General features: G+C 40.2%; 1 protein-coding gene across 2 annotated transcripts; it reads right to left on the bottom strand.

The window, feature by feature from the left end:
* Nucleotides 1-597: 597 nt before the first annotated feature.
* LOC118797551 (transmembrane protein 200C) lies at nt 598-18,991 on the bottom strand. 2 transcript variants are annotated; one of them, XM_036556912.1, is made up of 2 exons: nt 18,895-18,991; nt 598-2,886 (listed from the first exon to the last, which is right to left on the bottom strand). In XM_036556912.1, the coding sequence occupies exon 2, from the start codon at nt 2,851-2,853 to the stop codon at nt 1,378-1,380; it is 1,476 nt and encodes a 491-aa protein (XP_036412805.1). In that variant the 5' UTR covers nt 2,854-2,886; nt 18,895-18,991; the 3' UTR covers nt 598-1,377. The 2 variants fall into 2 exon arrangements, with proteins under 2 accessions (XP_036412805.1, XP_036412806.1); XM_036556913.1 differs by lacking the exon at nt 18,895-18,991 and adding an exon at nt 11,294-11,484.
* Nucleotides 18,992-20,982: the final 1,991 nt, after the last annotated feature.

Raw genomic sequence — 20,982 nt, 5'->3', positions numbered from 1 at the left:
GGAATACAGAAATGCTGCACTTCTGCTATAACTCATTTCAGTCAAAATATTACATGACAAAATCTCCAAACTTTTACATTTACATGGGTTCTGCTCTCATGTAGCAAAATAGCAGAAAATACATTGCACAACTGTCGTTACTATATTATTAAATCTGATTAAGAACAGTAATAAAGTAGATGTGCTCAGTTCTTTACATCCCACAATTAATTCAACTGAAAGAATCCCTACTCCCTCTAAAGTGCACAGCATAGGTCATGAAATACATGCTCTAAATGTTAGACAGGGAGTCGTGCAGCTTTGGCTGAATATAAATGACTTTATTTTGACATATAATACACTATTGGGGTATATATGCAGTTATTTATGTCCTACATAGTGCACTATGTAGGGAATAGGTGGCCATTTGAGATTCACCCTTAGTGTAAAACTGTACTACTGCTCATCACCACCAGGTGTCAGTATAGACTAGAGCAAGAGAATAAAGCAATGCGTAGTTAGAACATTAAAGGCAACAACACTGAAATGAATAAACAGAAATAAATTTGAATCCTATTCTTTTTATTGTTTTAACTATTAACTCTTGATCAGTGACACTTGTATATGACATTGTTAGGACGTACACTCAAAATCCCAAAGCAAAACAAGAAGTTTTCTCTAAGAACAAAAAAAGCTAAATGTTTTCATTTATGGCCTTCATTGTTTGCAAGCCCGGTGACACCTGAGAATTCAGCTCTAGCACTTATTGCTGTTTGATTATACAACAATATCCAGGTACTAAGTGTGAAACGGAAAACACATGAGGTTGCATAATTATAGGCTGTACATCAAAAAGAGAACATGAAAGATAGTAACCCACAGTTTTTGACTATCTACTGTAAAGAGATATTCCATTCAAACCCCAAGAGTGTCATCTGTGCAACAAAAGTAGGTGAAACGTCCAGGAAAACACATCAATAAACTCTGTTAGGTTAAACTGTTCATGGATTATTAATTGTTCGTTAATTATTACATTTAAAATTACTCAACAGGCAACACTACTTCCGTGTAAGACAAAAGAGCATATAACAGATCATAGAAAGGCACAAGAACGACTTGTTTCTACTCTTGGAGTAATCTACTGACTGCAACCTCGCACAAAAATGTGACAAGCTCCTCTGGATTGAGGCTCCAGTGTCTTATACACCTTCTTCAAATATACTTATATGTACTTAGGAGTGTTGAGTTCTGTACAAACGTTATCAAAATTTTCGCTTGAATATGCTACAGGCTCACTGACAATAGTGTCCACACCCTGGTAACGCATGAAAATGGCTAATGGTTTCTAAGCCTGAACAGTTAAAGACTAGATCTTGCTTTCATGGCTCCTCCTGCCTTTTAGAGATTTGCCTTTGGCTCCACATCTGCATCGCTTGCACAAGAGTTTGATGGCACAACATCTATCTGAAGTTGTGCGAGAGAGTTACAGGGGAGGGTTTGCGCACTCATGACACGCCCCTCCCTATGCATCACTGCCTCTCCAGGTCCTGTTTCCGGTGCCCCATCTGGGGCCTCGAACGAATCTCCTCCCAGCTCAGCCAGTTTGATGTAGCCCTTACTGCCCGAGCGGTCCAGCCTGGGACAGCTGAACCTCCGCGACCTTTCTTCATGACGTCCGGCGCCGAGGTCAGAAAGAGCGTTCAGGGACAGGTGGGACCCCAGGATCCTGACCCCAGGGCTAGGCTGCAGCAGCTGCTGCTGCTGGTGCTCTCTGGATCCCACTTGAACTTCACCCGAGAGTTTGGAGTCCTGGGACACTGACAAGGCTGCCCTTGACACTTCTGCTTTTGTTTGCACGGACGTGCCAATAAGCTCTCCCGAGCTCTGGCATGATGATGGCTGCAGTTCCTTTTCTGGACTGCAGGGGGCATCGCCAGCGGAATCTCTTTCTCTGGCCTCCATTTCACGGTTGTTGAGCTTGATCACGGGTAAAGTGAATGCGTTGACCGAGGAAGCGACTATGGAGCGGGTTTCCCACTCTTTGGGAGTAGGCGCTGGTTCCTCGAACCTGGCCTGGTCCCTGTAAATGCTGTATATTGTATCAGTGAATGACTGCCTCTCCCTTGACCAACTGCATTTCCTAGCACATGATGGTCTCCTGAAGTCCAGGCCTTTGCAGGACAGAGTGGAAGGCCAGGAGCCTCTGGAAGGCATAGAAGTACCATATGTGGCCGGTTTGTCTCCGGCCCTGGACTGCGAACAGCTGAGCAGCCCATTGAATGGAGAACAGTCTTTGGACCGCAGGCTGTGGATGTCGATGACCGTGGAGTAGATGTCCCTTAAGTTAATGATCTTGGTCTTCTTGTCACGGTTCTCGTGGAGCACGGCATTGGCGCAGATAAAGAGGAATATGCCGATGCCCATGACCAGCGGCCCAAACACTTTGAGGTTGTCTGGGTACTGGTAGTCGGTGAACAAGCCTCCCAAGAACCCAGCGGGTTGGGAAACAGGAGAAATGGGCTTGGTGGAGTTACCTGCAGCATCACTGTTATTCAGCTGTGTCTGCAGCTTATTATTGCTTATAAAGTTGGAACCCTGTTGAGAGTTTTTGTCCACATTGCCTGACTGTTTCGCCGGATTCCCTTTGGGCCAGTAGCCCAGGACAGCCATGGCTATGCCCACCATCAAGACCATCACTCCGATTGCTGCTGCTAATCCTGAGACAGAGCACAGGTTCAACTTGCCCTTCACCACCACCACGTCATTCTTCCTCTTTTTCCTGGCTTTCCTCCTTCTCTTGTTCTCTGCCCGGTTCTTGGCACGCAGCGAATCCTGGCGTCGGGAGATCCTCAGGAGGCCGCCTGTGGCTATCATCGTGCCTACTGGACGACGGAGCTTTTAATCACCCTGCAGGGGAACAGAAATATGTTGATAAGTTAAAAGGGAATGAATTGTTCACCTTATTCTCAAGGGAACAGGGTAGTCAGTCAGAAACTGGAAAAAATGAAGATGTCCCCGAGTTTTGAAAGCATTGAAAATGGACAAACGGGTCTGGAAAGATACTTTCCCACAAGTACTGAGTGACTAATTACCCTCTTCCCACCCTCTGCTTGATGTAATAAGCAAAATGGTTGCCATGAGAATGAGGTGAATTGGTTGATGTTTTGAAGACTCACTCTGGGAAAAGAAATGTGTGAAATAAAAAGAACTAGTGCAAAGAGAACAAGATAAACCTTTCAGCAAGTATATATAAAGAAGTACACATATACGGGATGTTATGGTAAGTGAAAGACAATTCCTTGGCCTTCTGCTTAAAGCCAAAGGGCCTGTCACCTTTAATAGAAAACTTTATGGGGGCATGATTGCAGAATTGCACATTCTGTTCCAGTCACTTGCACGCTTGAAATGTCACCAGTGCTGTCATGTCACGTGATAGAAATTTAAACAGACAGGGACTGAAATCTATATGTATAAGGAATGCTTAGCGTTTGAAATCCCATTTATATGTTATGACAGCGATGACCCTGATGACGCTCATTTGCCATTTCATTTGAACAAACTACCCTCCCCCACCTAAGAGCTCATTGAATGTACAGATGGCGCTTAATAGCTTCACAGTACAAGTGCATCCCCCTAGGATTGCATAATCATAACAAAATAATAAAATAAACGCTTCCCCGTAATACTGTGATTAGGGTTATTAAACAAAATTAACAGTAATCTGTACATTAGTATATTGTTTAGCTTGACTTTTTTGGCTATGTCTGTACAATTAGACAGGCAGTGAGCTTTAGCTTGATTATGAATTAGTGTTAATAATTGCGTGTAATGAGCATTAGCCAATTAACCATTTGCAAAAACCACAACTTATGTTCTCGCACAATTTATTGTGCTGCCCTCCCTCCCTTTTTCTTCCTCTAAAAGTCTCTATTTGTTGTGTTTTATGACAGGCAGTAGCACACTGACATATCCCCAAACTGCCTCATCGCATACACACTCCAATCAATAAACCAACTACTTTGCAAAGACGCCATTGCTTAATTGCGCTGAATAATGTACAATTCACCCCTGACTTTGCCAGTAGGTGATCCATTTGCCTAATCATTCATAATTATGTGTGGCTTAGAGTGAGGGTTCCATGAATAATTCATCTCGTAAATGTCTTTGGGCACAGCTGCCATGGCGCACTGGTTTTTGGAAATGTCAGGGCCTTAGAATGACAGTCTGTTGGGAGTGTGAGTTTGATTGTACTGGCTTAAACCCCTACTGGAGTGCCATAACAGGCCCAGGGGTTAGGAGCCTTCAAAAAGAGTCTTTTTCAACACCAATACCAAAAGGCAAAACAGCTTAATCATATTCACAATAGACTACACTGCACCATACATCAACACGTAGGACTATGGAGTATGTTCATGAGCATATTAGCGCAAAAGCGTAGCGATAGCTTTCTGAGCTCTTCAGTTTGTTTGAGCTTTTTGCTTTAAAGCTGCTTTCACAGATGAACAAAGACGCAGGTGGTCACTTTGTAGTTTCCTTTGCTGCATCTCAATGAAGTCTGCTCCCTTCTAAGACTTGTCACTCTCTTGTCTGAGGTGGGAAAATGTTTTGGAGGATCCAAATGTGCATGTATTATCCGTTCTACAGGCAGAATGAACTGTGTACAAGTTCTAGTTTCAAACATGCCAAAGTAGATTTCAGTGCTGTGTTTTCAGTTCTCATAATGTAATTTCTCATGTATGGTATCCAATTTTTTATACTGTTAAGCTATTTCCAGATATTACAACAGGTCAGGTTCGATTCCAGCTAGCAGTCACTCCAACACTGATGTTGCTCCCTGTAATGTGGTCTTACTACACTGTAACTAGTACAGTAACAGTAACTAGAACAGTAATGTGGTCTGTGGACTGGTCGGCCTGCTGGCCAAGCTAGCACAACCAGCCCTATGTTACTGTCCTAGTGGTACTTGAGCAGGGGTGCCCAGTCCTGGTCCTGGAGATCTACCGCCCTGCAGAGTTTAGCTGCAATACTGATCAAACACACCTCATTCAGGTAATGAAGACCTTTAAGGGAATCTGAATATTACAGTCAGGTGTGTTGGATCTCAACTGTCCAAGGTGGCAGGAGACCAGGATTGAACACCCTTGAGCTAAAGCTAGCGTATCTAGCAGGCTAACAGCTCCACACACCACAGGACAGGTTTGATTCCACCTAACTTGTGCTCCACTGGCACAACTTTAGACGATAAAGACTTAAATCTGAGGGAGCAACATTGAGTGACTGGTGTTGGAGTGACAGTTACTACCCAGTTTATTTAACAACTGTTGTTAGATGGATTGTTTTGTGCTAGTTTACATCAATTGGAAATCACTAGGGATGCACATTCGGACTCAGCCAAGATCCGAGTCTGTTGATTTTTGCTCAAAGCATGAAGCAGCACGTGGCAATTTGTTGTTTTCATTTTGGCAGATCTGTGCTACAGTTTTATGACTTAAATGTGAGGTAGGTGCACTTATGCTGTATTGGACTTGCCACTGCTACATCTATACCAAAATACTGTAGCATTATTATGCATGTCTCCTGCATGTTATGCTAAATAGCCAGCTGCCTCTTACTTTTGATGTAGCACCATTAAAAAGCAAGTAATATTGGCAATATTGGAAGTTTGGCTAATAAAATGAACTGGAAATGTGCTAGTGTGTTTTATGTGTTAATTTAGCCCATACAGTGTGAGCTTCAAATGTCAAAAAAATGTTAAAATAATCGGCTATCAGCCAATTTGGCTGTAAAGAAATAGGAATTGCAATCGGCCATAAAAATTCCTGATTGGTAATTTTGAAATGCGATCATGATTTTCAAATATCATGGGATATGACTGTTACACTGCCCAACTGTAGAAACAATGCCATGATTAATTAATTCTGAACAGAATGATCATTATTAAGTCATAATTTTACTGGGCGCAGGCCGTTTTATTGTTATATATAGATTGAGTAGGTTGACATTCATCAATTTAGCTCTAGAAAACATCTTCAATTTAGTTTCTACATGCAACTTTGTAGGTACTGGGACACGGGTGATGTTAAGATGTCAAGTACTGATCATGGTAAGCATATCGCAAAAGATTCATAAGAATTTGTTTAACATTCTTATTTTATAAATGTAGCATACTGTCTGTGAGAACAAACTGCTTCTCTCTCTCTCTCTCTCTTTCAGAGCAAAGGCAGAAGAACAATACATAGCACACACACACACACTCCCCCATGCACAGCCTATTCCACACAGACACACACACACACACACACACACACACACACACACACTCCCCCATGCACAGCCTATTCCACACAGACACACACACACACACACACACACACACACACACACACACATAGCAAGTCCATGCCTTCTTCAAAGAGCCTGAATGAGCACCCTCAACCTCACAGTCCTCGTCTTCAGAGAGTTTATGAGTTGGCTGCATTGCTGGGTGATATTTCGGTGGACCGCACACCTCCGTCTGTGAAGAGCAGCCTCTCGCCTCTCTCAAAAGGACATGCCTCTCCTCAGGCCTAATGTGTGTGAAAGCATGGAGGCCAAAAAACAATACGAACACACTCCCACGCGTGGTACGCATATAGCCAAGGCTGTTCACATAAACCTCTGAATCCATAAGCACAGTTCCCTGCTCCTTACCAGCCTTACATGGCTTTCTGCTCTATCACAGTCTTCACCTGTAGCCCACCTTAAAGAAATGGTCACATAGAGGACTCAGTAGAAGAAGAGCTTGATTACCATTTCAGTGCAGAGGCAAGAAAGTGTCTATATTTGCTTTTAATTGACTTTTCTCTGGGAAAAAAAGAATTTCTCCTTATTTCTCCTTGCTGTTGTCATAATACTGAATCCAATCTGTCTGAAAATTTGTAGATTTTAATATCCACCATTTTAAGCAAGCAAACATGAATAGGAATATTGTACACTTCACCTTTTATCGTTACTCCGAAGAACACAAATCAATACTAAGCCCTTAGTGCATCCAACAATAAAGGCAGCAAGGTGCTTTTTTTATACAGTGAAAGAAAACACAATAGCATACAGAAAACTCCAATTCCACATGCTGATCCATTTTACTATGACCAATGTGGACATGCTGGTGGCACAGCTATTCTGGGGCAGATTTTAATGAGTTACAGTGGACAAAGAGAAAAGAATGGCGGAGTTGGGCAAGACAGGGTTAAAGAGAAATTCCACTCATTGCTAAAAATCACTACAAAAATCCCTCACTCAGATGTAAACAAGGTTATTCAGAGTGGTTTGATGTGAAATGCTACATTGTAGAGAAATGTATTGTCTCAGATTTCTTTACTAATTCCACAATGCGTTTTCTTTGCCTTAGAACGTCCTGCGTGCAGTGTATCTGTAACTTTTTTGTGCAATAGTTTCCTGTGAGGGAGCCTTAAAAGGCATTAAAGGCTTCAGACGTCTGGGTCCTATTAACACCACTGTGAACACTTCTGACTTGTTAAGTTTCTCTAGAACGGAGCGTCTCACACCAAACCACCCTGAATGACAATGTTTACATGTTAACTGCTGGAACTGCCCCTTAACTCTGAAACTGCAGGCTTATTATTCACTTACTGTCCAGTAACTATTAACATTATTGTTTTTGGGCCTCCTTGCATAACCATGAAACTAATCTGCAAATTCTGTTGTTATGACAGTGAGGAGTTGAAATGTGGGCCCACATTATGGTGGAAAAGTAGGAGGGATGCCAACAGACTTAATAAAAATGGCTATATGCTGATCCAAGGCTTGTTGGACGAGACGAGGATGCTGAAACTGCGCATTATGAACAATATCTCACACCACCTCTGTGACACTGTAGTCAAACATCAGAGCACCTTCATTTCCAGAATAATCCAGCCTCGACACAGCCCTTCCTGCTAGGACTCTATATCATGCTGAATATGTCCAACAATTCAAAATTTTCTGCATTTATTTTGACTGACGCACTTCATTGCACTTCATTCTATTTTATTATATTTCCTGTTTTATTGATCATTTGAGTCTATTCTCTCTAGTAATGTCCTGTGGGATTGACGAAGTACTCATTAATCATTAATTCATGAAGTAACGAAGTTTCTATCTGTGTAGCTCTATTGATCTTGGAAGTTTTGGCAGTGCAGCATGCCGCTGTTTTCTTGTGGAGTGCACGTGTAGAGACACGCAGGTCCTGGAATGAAAAATTTAATAAGCGCCTGTGCATGTGCAGTACTGCCGGGCCTTCCGACCCAATTTTAGTTACCCATGCTCATTGTTCATGGTAATTTCACTATAGAACAGTCTGTGCTGTCGGCCAAATGCTGCATATTTAAAAACGACAGCAAGCGCAAACCACATTTTTTGTAGTGTAAATCAGTCTACTTACTTTTTGAGTTTCCTTAATGAGGAAGCTGGACTTAAACTCTGGGGTATAGATCGACAGTCTGAGGTCTAAGTGAACTTTCAGTTTGCTCTTACTGCACTTCTAGTAGAAAAGCCAGTCTTGTTCTGCAGATATGTGCAAGGTTTTTAGAAGCCCATGACAGCACGACTTAGAAAGAGACCATCACCAGAACAGAACAGCTGTGGTAGAGACTGAAGTACAAAGCCAGAGGATTAATCATCAGCTCTGCAGCTGACCCGTCCATAGGGGTGGGCGATATGGCAAAAATGCAACATTACAATACTAGACATTTTCAAAATATTTGAAAAGAGGTGTGTTAAGTTGGAATAAACAAAAAGAACCAATAATGCCACCCTGTGTCAAAAAAGTACAATCAAAAACTGAGTACAGTAACTTTTATTCATCTTCTCACATTCTGTACTGCACAAAGTCCAATCAACCAGATCTAATTATGCTCTCTTTGTGATGAAACATGCAGCTGGTCAGTGTTTCTGAAGTACTGAGGATATCCATGATATGCACAGAAAAATACAGTGATGTAACATGACATCATGATGACAGTACATATTGTCATATTATCCACCTCTAACTACCTATCCATGTACACACCATCTGTTGCTGGGTTGGACAAGCTTCACAGAACCAAATCCCATTCAACTTAAAGAACAGTTGTACTGAACTGTAGCGATCATTTGAGAGTGAAAACTTAAAGGTCAGTTTTTGTCATGTAATCAAGCTCATGTTAGCATGGTAGCAAAAGTCTAGTTGTCGATTCCAACCTGCCAAGTTTCAATCAGCTAAAATAACATAGTCCAGTTTGGTAGTGTAGCATGTTAAACTGGAAACTCAGCTTTATGCAGCCAAAAACACTGTATTGGTCCAATTTGAATAACATGCATTGAGTTTTGCAGTACAATTTTTCATTAGACTAATTGGGACTTCCCATTGTTCTGTAATAGTACTCTAGCCTCGCAACAGTTGCTAAGAATATTGTTGTAGTACTCAGGTCCTGTCTGTAAATTAACAGTCTCGGCCTTGTCTCAGCCTCAACATCGTTTTGACTCTGTCTTGCCTCATTCTCGAGGTAAGGTGAACTAGGATTGTTCTCGAGACCAGCTGTCTGAGGTAACTGGAAAATTACCTTTTTTTCTATCATTATTAAATTTCAACGAAACCTTTAAACAGATTAAAAATCCTATTGCTACACATTTAAATCAAATCTATTCTTTGAGGCTCTATTTGATCTATCCATGACTGTATAACTGGGTATTATTATTAGTTTATTTGACTTTCAGTGGTGATTTTGAATAGAGAATAACCTCACCCTCATTTACTTCCAAAGGTTACAATGTAATACTAAGACTAAGACTGCAATATAATAATAATTAACATTTTTAGTCTAGGTATAATTTAATGTTATAGTTAACAAAATATATTATAAAATGTAGTATGCTTTATGTTATATATCAGTTAGAATATCACGTATCATGGTCCAATAGAACATATAATAGGCCAACAGGATAATAGTTTAATCAGTAATTAATCAGTTTTTTCAGTTTAATCACTTTTTCCTATAGGCCCTTTTCACATTTCCGTGTTGATGGAAGTGCACATTGCAGGGTTATACTGGTTCCGCTAAAACAACAATAATAACAACGGTAGCCAATTAGAACTTGTACAGCTAACCTGAGTGTTTGTACTTCAGTTTCAATGGCCTTTCAGCTGATGATGAACTGAGGAAAAATGGATTTGTGCTATTAGGAGGGACGCAGGAATAAACAGAAGGGAAGTATCTTTGTGTTAGCATTTCCTAGTTGGTGCTGCAGCCACTTTCAGTGGAACAGTTTTCATTCGCCCTAAAAACTGTAATCATTTGGGACAGCAGGTGCTCAGTAGGGAGTAAATGTCCATTCACTGGAGCCTGTGGTTGGAAAATGTCTACAGTGGTGCTATGGACCATGACGATGCGACATGCCCCCCTGCCAGAATGTATGCATGCTTACCTTTTTGCCAACTAGTTCATTGTTAGCAAGCTGTTTCATCTCCAGCTAACAAGGCTAATCTAGTTTGTTGGTTATAGTCATTTTCACCTATCCATCATTTTATCACTCTGTAGACATTAGCTGATGTTGTTGTTCTGTGATAGCTGTAAAGGACTTTTTGCATGAAGAATGTATATCCTTTGTTCAACTTGGACTCCCACACTAAGTGCATTTACATGCACTTAATAACTGCCAAAATCCAATATTGACTGGATTATCTGATTATTAAAGTGGTCTTGTAAACAGCATGCTCTGGTTTCTTAGAACTGATTAAGGCCTGGAAATCCAATTAAGAAATCTTATAAAGAGAGCTGGATTTTAGCTCAGTAATCAGGTTTTTCAGTGCATGTAAACTCTTACTCTGATTTCTTTCATTTTTCTCAGTCTGCACATGTGCGAAACAGGCCACTGTCCTGGAAACAGCAAGCAGTGTTTAACACAACACCCACGAGATGGCAACACTTTAGTGACACTGAAACCAAATACATGCTTGATAAAATTAAGGATTTTAATATTCTTCATCACCTAGATCATGAATATTCATATTTTCCACAGAAGTGGTTCAATGTTTTTAAAAAAAGCTGTGGCATAAAGTTTGAGTTTTATGTTACGTTTACGTTTACATGTTCTTCTGTGAGCTTAACAGCTGGTTGCAGAGCAGAAATCCGCAAAAATTGCCTGCAGACCTAGAATTTCCCCATTATCTGATTACCCAAGTGCATGTAAATGCATTGAATAAACACCCATTGTTGTGTGTTTATTGTTCTCCAACAATTCTGGACACATCTTTGAATTTCAATATTGGCAACTGTGACACAATAAAGTAACATACCTTTCTATGGAGAGTTGAAGTGATGCGAACGCTAGTTTTTGTGAGGGTAATAATCGTCCACAAGGCAATAGCAGAAATTATTTTATCCAGTGTTAACGTATTTCTGTATCTTGTGAAAAGACCCTATATATCACCAACCCTTCACTGAACGCAGCATGCAAATGCTAATCATGACAGAACTTCAATATACCAATGAGTCCAAAATGCTGCTTAACTCAGCGCCAAAGAACATCGAGACACAGTAAAAATAAAGCCTCTAGTGTTTTCCACATAAACCACTCCCTACTTTTCACACATTTTCTCACAGCTGTCAGCATAGCTGGGTTGCAGGAAGGTGGAGTTTCAGTGTGTCTGGTTCAGCGCTGTCAGCTTGCAGAGAGGCTAATGTGTGAACACAGAGAGAAGAAGGAAAAGGTGTGAAATGAAAGGGTTGGGCAGGTGGTTAGACGCTTTGTTGCTTTCACATGCAGAAATGGGCAGCTGTTCTGTTTAGGCTTACTGCTGTTAGCTGAAGCGGCATCAGCCCACTGCGTATGTGTCATGCTGAACTAAAGCACTGGCCATTTACTTTGCACTACCTAAACCTTTGAACTGCAAGGACCCACATATAGGCCAACACTTCAGTTCCTCACTACATAATGTACACAAAATACATAACACAACCTGGTAGACCCTCAGATAAAACTGTGCCCATCAGATAAACAGCGCAAAAAGATTTCATCTTCGAGAGAGAGGAGAAATCAGGCTCCACTCTTACTTCATATCTGAAAAAACCCACAGATGTTTCTGTCCATCCTTCCACTGTGAGAAGACAACTCAACACTATGAGTCTGAGAAAAGGAAACAGACAAAAAAAGAAGAAAATTTGCAAATCAAACAAAGAAGCTGCTGGTGTTCTCAGAACAATGGACTGACCACCCCAGAGTCCAGACCTCAACATCATGAAAATGCTTGGAATTACTTGGCTCATGAGACCAGCTTTGGAGGTGTGGAAAAATATCTCTGCAGATTTCTTTGATAAACTAAAAGCAAGTCTCCCTAAAAGAATGGAAGCTGTAATAAAGACAAAGCTGAACACACTAAATACTAAAAACAAATGTTTGGCTCTGTAAGAATGTGTTACTATATTAAAAAATAAAGGTGACAACAGCTTTGAGAAATCATGCTATTAAAGGAGAAGGGCAGATTAAAAGGCAGACATCACTGATTTTTGCCTCAGCACAGCGTTAAACAGAGCACAAAGAACAATGGATTCAAAAATACTTGTTTACAACATCTGTACAAAGTGACTGAGTGGTAAATATGAGTCTATGAAGTTGAGTGAAAGAGTGAAAGATCACTCTAAGGACAGACTGGATGTAGTTTTGCCATGTAATCACGCTGCACTGTTTTTTTTAACCTGCTTACTTTCAGTTAGATACAATAACACAGTTGAGCTCAACAGCGCAGGCTTTTAAACTGTAAACTCAAAGTTACGTAGCAAATCTAAACTCCAACCTAAATGTTTTAGCAGAGCCATTTCTGAACATATGGAGTGTGACGATGCAACAGAATCCAGACGCTTGCGGATAAAAAATGTACACCAGGCTTTATTCGAGTGCGACAAAGAAGAGGTCAAAAAACATGCATGGATCGTAACCAGGAAGCAGTACAATATCACCGAAGTGATCATAACCAAAGCAAACAACACCAAGGGAGAGATCCGATATCGTGGTCAAAAAACCAGGCCAAAAAGTCAAAACACGTATCCAAAAACAGTCAGCAAAAGTACAAGAAGGGACAGGCAAAAATCAAGGTCAGTGAAACAAAACGTGGGTCATAACAGGTAGTGGCAAACAGATAATAGAAACGCTCAGCAAGTTCAAGAAGAAACAATACCTCGCAACGACTAAGACTAAAGCCCGGGCTTATAAACTATACTAAGTGGGTCATATGACAATAAACACAGGTGAATGTATTTAGTACTCCGGTGAATGAGAGCGCTGATAGGTGCGTGCACAACCCTCCACAGTCATAAGATCTCCCGAGGGGTTGTGGGCAATGGAGTCCTCCTGAGGCGTGACATGGAGGCCCTAAACAACATCTTCCTTGGGGTCCTACTCACCCAAATCATGCTATTTTAAAAAAATATTTTTTAACATACCTGTACACAAAATCAAATCTTTAAACTAATAAATTGACCAAATAAATACATAGTAAATAAAATAAATACAAATAAAATCTAAATAAAAATATTAAAGTAAGCCATCAGCTTTGTCATTGTAAAATATTTTCTCTTCCAACATCACAATAAACTCTAAAAATACATAAGTGTACGAGCCTACTAATAGGGATGCACCAATTTAGGAATTGTAGGCCAATGCCGATATCCAATATTGTACAGTCAGGTCCATAAGTATTTGGACTGTGACATAATTTTTGTAATTGTGCCTCTGTACGCCACCACAATGCATTTTAAAACGAAGCAATCAAGATGTGAACGAAGTGTAAACTTTAAGCTTTAATTTAAGGGGGTTTAAAACAATATTGCATTAACCATTTTGGAATTATTATTTTTTTACATAGTCCATCCATTTTTACAGGCTCAAAATTAATTGGACAGTTGACTGATAAGCACTGATGGCCAGATGTGGCCTGTCCCCCCACTATTTCATGACAGATTAAGGAGATAAAAGGTCTTGAGTTGATTCGAAGTGTTGAATATGCATTTGATAGCTGTTCATGGGAACACTCAGTGTGGGGTTCAAAGAGACATTGATGCAAGTGAAGGGGGCTTTTAGATTAGAGTAGACTGAAAAAACAAAATAAATCTATCAGAGAGAGAGCAGAAGCTTTAGGAGCAGCCAGATCAACAATTTGGTGCATTCTTCAAAGAATGAATGCACTGGCGAACTCAACACCAAAAGGCCTAGAAGACCACCAAAGACAACTAAAGTGGATGATCACAGAATTATTTCTGTGATGAAGCAAAAGCTCTTCACAACATCTAGACAAGTCAAGGACACTCTAGAGGAGGTTGGTGTATCATTGTCAAAGTCTACCATCAATAGACGCCTTCATGAACATAAACACAGAGGGTTTATATCAAGATGCAAACGACTGGTAACACTCAAGAACAGACTTTGCTAGAAAACATGTAAAAAGGCCTGCCTGGTTCTGGAACAAGATTCTTTGGACAAATGAAACCAAGATTAACTTCTACCAGAATGATGGGAAGAGAAGAGTACGAAGAAGGAAAGAAAGGCAGTGGAGGCAGTGTTATGGCATGGGCATGTATGGCTGCCAAAGAAACTGGGTCACTGGTGTTTACTGATGATGTGACTTCTAGTAGAAGTAGCAGGATGAATTCTGAAATGTATAGAGTTATACCTTTGCTCAGATTGAGTCAAATGCTGAAAAACTGATAGGTTGGCACTTCACAGTACAGATAGATAATGACCCAAAACAAACCACAAAAGCGAAAACAAGACCCCTTAAATGACCAGACCCTGCCGGGCCCAAAGTTTTATTGCACACTTACTGCACACTGTAATAAGCCTGGGATTTCAAGTCAAAGAAATGGCCGAGTTAGTCACCTGACCTCAACCTGACTGAGCATGCTTTTCATTTTCTAAAGACAAAACTGAAGGCAGAAGGACCCAGGCTCAAAAGTACCACAAACAAGCAGCAGCTGCAGCAAAGGCCTGGCAAAGGATCAGAATGGAGGAAACTCATCATTCGGTGACGTCTATGGGTTTCAGACTTCAGGCAGTTTCATTTCCAGGCTTTTTATTCGATTGTTCTGTCCTAAAACAGATTATGAAAAGGTACAAATATGTACTTTTCACCTGGAAAAACTTATTTAAGGACCTTAAAACAACAGTTGTACCTTTGAGGGAACATGTACATTGTTTGCACCTTGATGAATGAAAAAAGTACCTGCACAGAACCTTTATTTCTAACAGTGTAGATACGTAAAATGTAGAAATTGGGACAACATTTTCCTCAATTAGCAACATGAAGAAAAAACATTTATGTGTCCAATGCTGATATACATTTTAAAGAAAATATCAAGCAATATTAATATGATTCATTGTACATCCCTAGCATGCAAGAAAGGCTCTGTCTATTAGAGTGAATGTGAGTTTTTCTGTAAAGCTTGTAGAACCTAGAAACAGTTGATTTTGTGAGCGGAGCATGAAGTCTAGATGATTGCCGAGCAAAATATGTTAAGATGCATAACTGAATAATAAATCTGCTGTTTAAGGGTTAAACCAGAGCCGGTTTATGAGGAGCCTGGCCTCTTCCTATTTCCCTCATTACATAAAAAACAGGCATGCAAAACTCCAGAGGACGCCTGTGAGCGAGTTCTCAATGAATGGGGATAAATGGAGCTAAATAGACAAAAACGAAAAGTTTAAATAGTTTTTGATCACTTGCCCAGAACTTTCCTTTAATTTTAGAAAGTAGAAGAATGTATTTCACTAAAAAAGCAAAGAAAACTTACCTGTCTCCATTTTTCTACAGCAAACGGGTTTTGGGCAGCAGGACGCTGGCATTACTGCTACTGAGTGCTGACTGGCTGGCGAGCGGAGCAGCTCATTGGCTGTTCGTGCTCGCTGACGTCATGAACGTTCATGAGGCGCCGTTTTAAACTTCTATAACTCCTTCAAACGCGTTTAAAAATATAACAGCAGTGTTAAAATGTTTATGCTGTTGTGTGTTCAGGTAATGAATGTAATCTTTTATATCAAAAAATGTTTAAGCATTTCCATCTTAACCCATTCATTTTTACACTCGCTCTGGAGCGCCCTCTAGCGTTTGAGAAACCCGGAAGACATGACAGAGTGGTAATTCTCCTCTCTACAAGTTCTCTGGTTAAGCCACCAGAGAGGACCCTGTCCGTGGTCCTGAAGCCTTCAAACGCGCACATTGAGATTAATGGGATCCGCATGACAGGCTGCTATCAGAGAGTGGAGAGCTCGCATTAGGCTGAGCCACAGCGTTAAGTATATATCACAGTCAGATATAATGCGATTGTCGTTGCTTTACCATGCCGGGATTTTCATTCCGTTCTCTCATGATCTTCCGCTATCTGATTTCCGGGGATTAAACGCCGCAGCTAAACAATAGCTCTCCATCAGATTACTCTGCGGGGCTTTAGATCCCACCGTTAGCTGGACTGAGCAGTTAGTGCACTTGGAGATTACCCAACATCACGATGTATGGGTCAGGTTAAGCATGTGAAAGGATTCGTCTGACCCCTTTCATACCACGGCGAGGATAACCATGTATTTACTTTCAAAAAAGATAAAAAGAAAACAACGGAATATTCGAAGATAATCCCTTAATATCTTGAGCGCGGTTCCCTCCTCTACCCCACACATGCCTTTGTTTTCCCGGCAGTTGCCACGACTTTCCCCACCAGGCACGCAGCCCCACAGTCCCCCCACATCCTACCATCTCTTCCTGAACTCCCGTCCACTCGCTGTTGACCACAGATTGAGATATCTCAGATGACACAATAGCACCATGTTTATTAACGATAACTCTCATTAAGTAAGCATTTCAATCGCGCCCTACAGGCTAACCTGTTATAAAACGCGTTCCCCTCTGTAGATGCAAACGAACCAGGCACAGCAACGCGCTCAGAGCTGAATAAACACCAACAGATCAACTGTAGTGTTACTGTTAGACAAAGAACTAGCGCTGAATTCAGACATACACGCTGTAATTATATGTCTTGATGAACTCAGATCTATAGTGCTGAAGATCCACAATGTTGAACAAATACATATAGTGTTGAATTAAGACATATAATATTGAGACAGTGTTGGATTAAGACCTATAGCGCAGAGTTAAGCCCTATTTTGCTGAATTAAGATCTGCATATTGAATTAAGATATACAGCATTGAATTAAGACCTGTAGTGTTGAATTAAGACCTTTAGTGCTAAGTTAAGACCTATATTGCTGAATTAAGATCTACAGTATTAAATTAAGATATATAGCATTCAATTAAGACCTATAATGCTGAATTATGACCTACAGTATTAAGACCTATAGTGCTGAATTATGACCTACAGTATTAAGACCTATAGTACTGATTTATGACCTACAGTATTAAGACCTATAGTGCTGAATTATGACCTACAGTATTAAGACCTATAGTACTGATTTATGACCTACAGTATTAAGACCTACAGCGTTGAATTATGACCTACAGTATTAAGACCTATTTTGTTGAATCACCTATAATATTAAGGCTTATAGTGCTGAATTAAGATCTGTAGTGTTGAATTAAGATATATAGCATTGAATGAAGACCTTTAGTGTTGAATGAACACCTATAGTATTAAGACCTATATATATAAAGACCTCAAATTATAAAATATATAGCGGAATTAAGACCCATAGCATTTAATGAAGATACATAGTGCAAAACTAAGAAGTAAATTGCTGCATTAAGATCTGTAGTGTTGAACTAAGACATATGGCATTCAATGAAGACCTATAGTCTTGAATGAAGGCCTACAGTACTAAGACCTATAGATATATTAAGACCTTGAAATGAGACCTGTAGTGCAGAATTAAGACCTGTAGCATTGAATTAGGATCTATAGAGGTAAACTAAGATCTACATTGCTGAATTAAGATCTATAGTGGCAAATTAACACCTATCTTCCTTAATTAAGGTCTATAGTGTTGAATTAAGACCTACACTATTAAGACCTACAGTGTTGAATTACGATATATAGGGTTTAAAAAAGATACAATTTGAAGACCTATAATGTTGAATTAAGATCTATGGTATTTAATTAAGATCTGTAGTGTTAAATTAAGACCTATAGTGTTAAATTAAGACCTAGTATGAAGACCTATAGTGTTAAATTAAGACCTATAGTATGTAGACCTATAGTGTTAAATTAAGACCTATAGTGTTAAATTAAGACCTAGTATGAAGACCTATGCTGTCAAATTAAGACCTATAGGGTTAAATTCGGATCTGTAGTATGAATATACATACATAATACATATAATGTTAAAATAAGACCTATAGGGTTAAATTAAGACCTATAGTATGTAGACCTATAGTATTAAAGTAAGACTTACAGTATGAAATTAAGACCTATAGTGTTAAATTAAGACCTATAGTATGAAGACCTATAGTGTTTAATTAAGACCTATAGTATGAAGACCTATAGTGTTTAATTAAGACCTACAGTGTTAAATTAAAATCTATAGTATGAAGACCTATAGTGTTGAATCAGGACCTATAGAAAGTCCACTTGAACCCAAACATTGTGCTTTGGGTTTCAGTGATTCTGCTGTGTGCTGGTGTCTGAAAGTGATCTCCAGTGATTAACCCATAAACCCATGCTGCCTCACTCCACTGTGTTGAACGATAGAACCGTGCTGGAATAAAATAAAGAGCATTCGCAGGAGAACCGTGTTCACCGTGTCGAATAAAAGACTGGCTCGTGATCTCTCCTCCATCGACAAAAGTTCTGTTGTGGTGATTCATCGACACGCCTAATGTTCGGAGGAACGAGTTCCGTCTGCTCTGATACAATAAAGTTACTGCTGCCACACACAGACGCGCGCGCGGACACGGAGACTTACCGAGTGCCGTGTGGTCATCTCTGTCTCTCTTTCACGCGCTCCGTAGCTCGCGCTCCCGCCGCCTTCAGCGCTTCCTCGCGCTGCTCTCCGCTCAGACTGCCAAGAGCGCGAGGGGGCGGGGAGAGCGCGCGCACGGGCACGCGCACGACTGGGTGACGCGGAAAGGCGGGAGGAACGGCTAAAAGCCACACTGAGGTAAAAGTGCTGTGAAATTGATGTTAAATGAAACAATAACGCAAGTAGAAGTACTTAAACTGACATTTAACGATAATACAATCAACATTACATAGAGCCTATCCTTCACATCTCCTATCTTTAAAGGTATTTATGCCTTGTGAAATCGTACATGGTTCAAAATCAGTTAACAATTAGTTGTTAGCTAGCCTACAAAATTTACAATTGTGTATGAACTAATTGCCAAGATAATAAATAAACAAAATGATAACAGAGCTCTTGTTCTTGAGGGTCCTTGTTACTGTAATAAACAAATATTGACTCAAAGTTTAGCACTAAGTTGATGCTGTTAGCTCAATGATTAGCACAGGTGTTACTTTTACTATCCTGTGCTGGGTTCAGGGGTAGTTGGTGCAGTGTTAATGCCTGCCGTCAGGTGAAGGTGTATGGCTGAAAGTGACCTGCCTGCTATTTCGGCTGTTTTGTGAGCAGTGGGTGGCAGATCTCCTCTTTCTGCCTGTTCAACAAAAGAGCATTCACCTTTAAAGCACAATGTTTCCCACCTCTTATTCTTTGCTGATGCCACACTGGTGTCAGAAGTGAGATAGCTACCCCCTCCCCCCTTTCTCTGTGTAAATTTCAAGCCGTATGCCATCTACTGTGGTTTGCCTCACCTTGGCTTTAATCTTACAATAGTGATGAATCTTAAATTTTTTTTGTTATTAAATTCTTATTAATTTATATTAACTATTTTCCTATAGAACGCCCTGCATGTGCCTCTCCATCATGAATGTATTTTAAAAAAAATATGCAACACGGTATTGCAAAACCATTGTACTACAATGTCTCTGGCATCAGGCAGCATATTTGTGATGTAACCATTTCAGACATCTGATTCCTATCAGTACCACTGTAGACAATTCAGCCTCAGAAAGTTTCTCTAGAACAAAGCATTTCACACCAAACTACTCTGAATGACTCTTTACGTCTTAGCCATTTAATTGTGCAGAAATTTGAAGAATTCCCTTTCAAGTAAACACATTGTAATGCTGACCACTATTAAAAGAGACACTGCTTTAGCACAAGCCATGGTGCACATGCTACAGTATCCTCATTTAAAAATATACAGCAGTACATGGAACTGAATAAATGTAACTACTTGCATAGTGCAACTGTGGTAACATTCTGGCAACTGTAAGTAGGTGTGAGTTTGTCTGAAACAATGGAAACAAAATGTTGGATGGAGGAATGTGAGGCCCATTCTGTCTTTAAAATGGGTTCATTAAGAGAGTAAGATTAAAATTTAGATATAATGGTTTAGAAATAAAAATACTATTCAAATAAACAGACTTGTGCTTTTGTGTTGTTGTTAACTTACTATTGGAGCTTCAGTGACCTTTTGAGGTTCAAATAGCAAATCACTTTGCAGTGTGTTTGCCATTTCCAGCACTGGCTGTCCCACCAGTTTCCCAAATCTCTTGTTTACTCTTGCTAAGGCTGATGGAGTCCAGGCCTTAGTTTGATGTTTGGATAGTGACCTGCTAATGCACAGAACAGGAAAAGCCTCCTAAACAAACCAGGTTCTGGGGGTTTAGTGTTGCATTTGTAACCCAGTGCTGTGTGGATTTGTGACTGATCGGATGGAGGAAGCATCAACATGACATATGCATATGTTGAGTTTGGTAGCTATTAGAGAGCAAGCACTTTGACTATCTGCAGTCAGAAAGACGGTGACATAGTGCAGACATCCCTGCTGAAGCTCAAATAGCTTAAATGCAAAAGCCTGTTGTTCTTTCTTTTTTTTTAACTGATTTAAAGGCCACTCAGAAAAGAGCAGCGGTTCCTCTCGACATGATCCATGTTGCTGTCACAGAGATCTCCCAAGGTGGATGGACGGAGTAACGAGACAGTGAC

The sequence above is a fragment of the Colossoma macropomum genome, unplaced genomic scaffold, assembly GCF_904425465.1.
Source record: "Colossoma macropomum unplaced genomic scaffold, Colossoma_macropomum, whole genome shotgun sequence".
Taxonomy (NCBI): domain Eukaryota; kingdom Metazoa; phylum Chordata; class Actinopteri; order Characiformes; family Serrasalmidae; genus Colossoma; species Colossoma macropomum.
The sequence above is the reverse complement of the archived record's forward strand: the minus strand, read 5'-3'. Positions and strand labels throughout refer to the sequence as shown.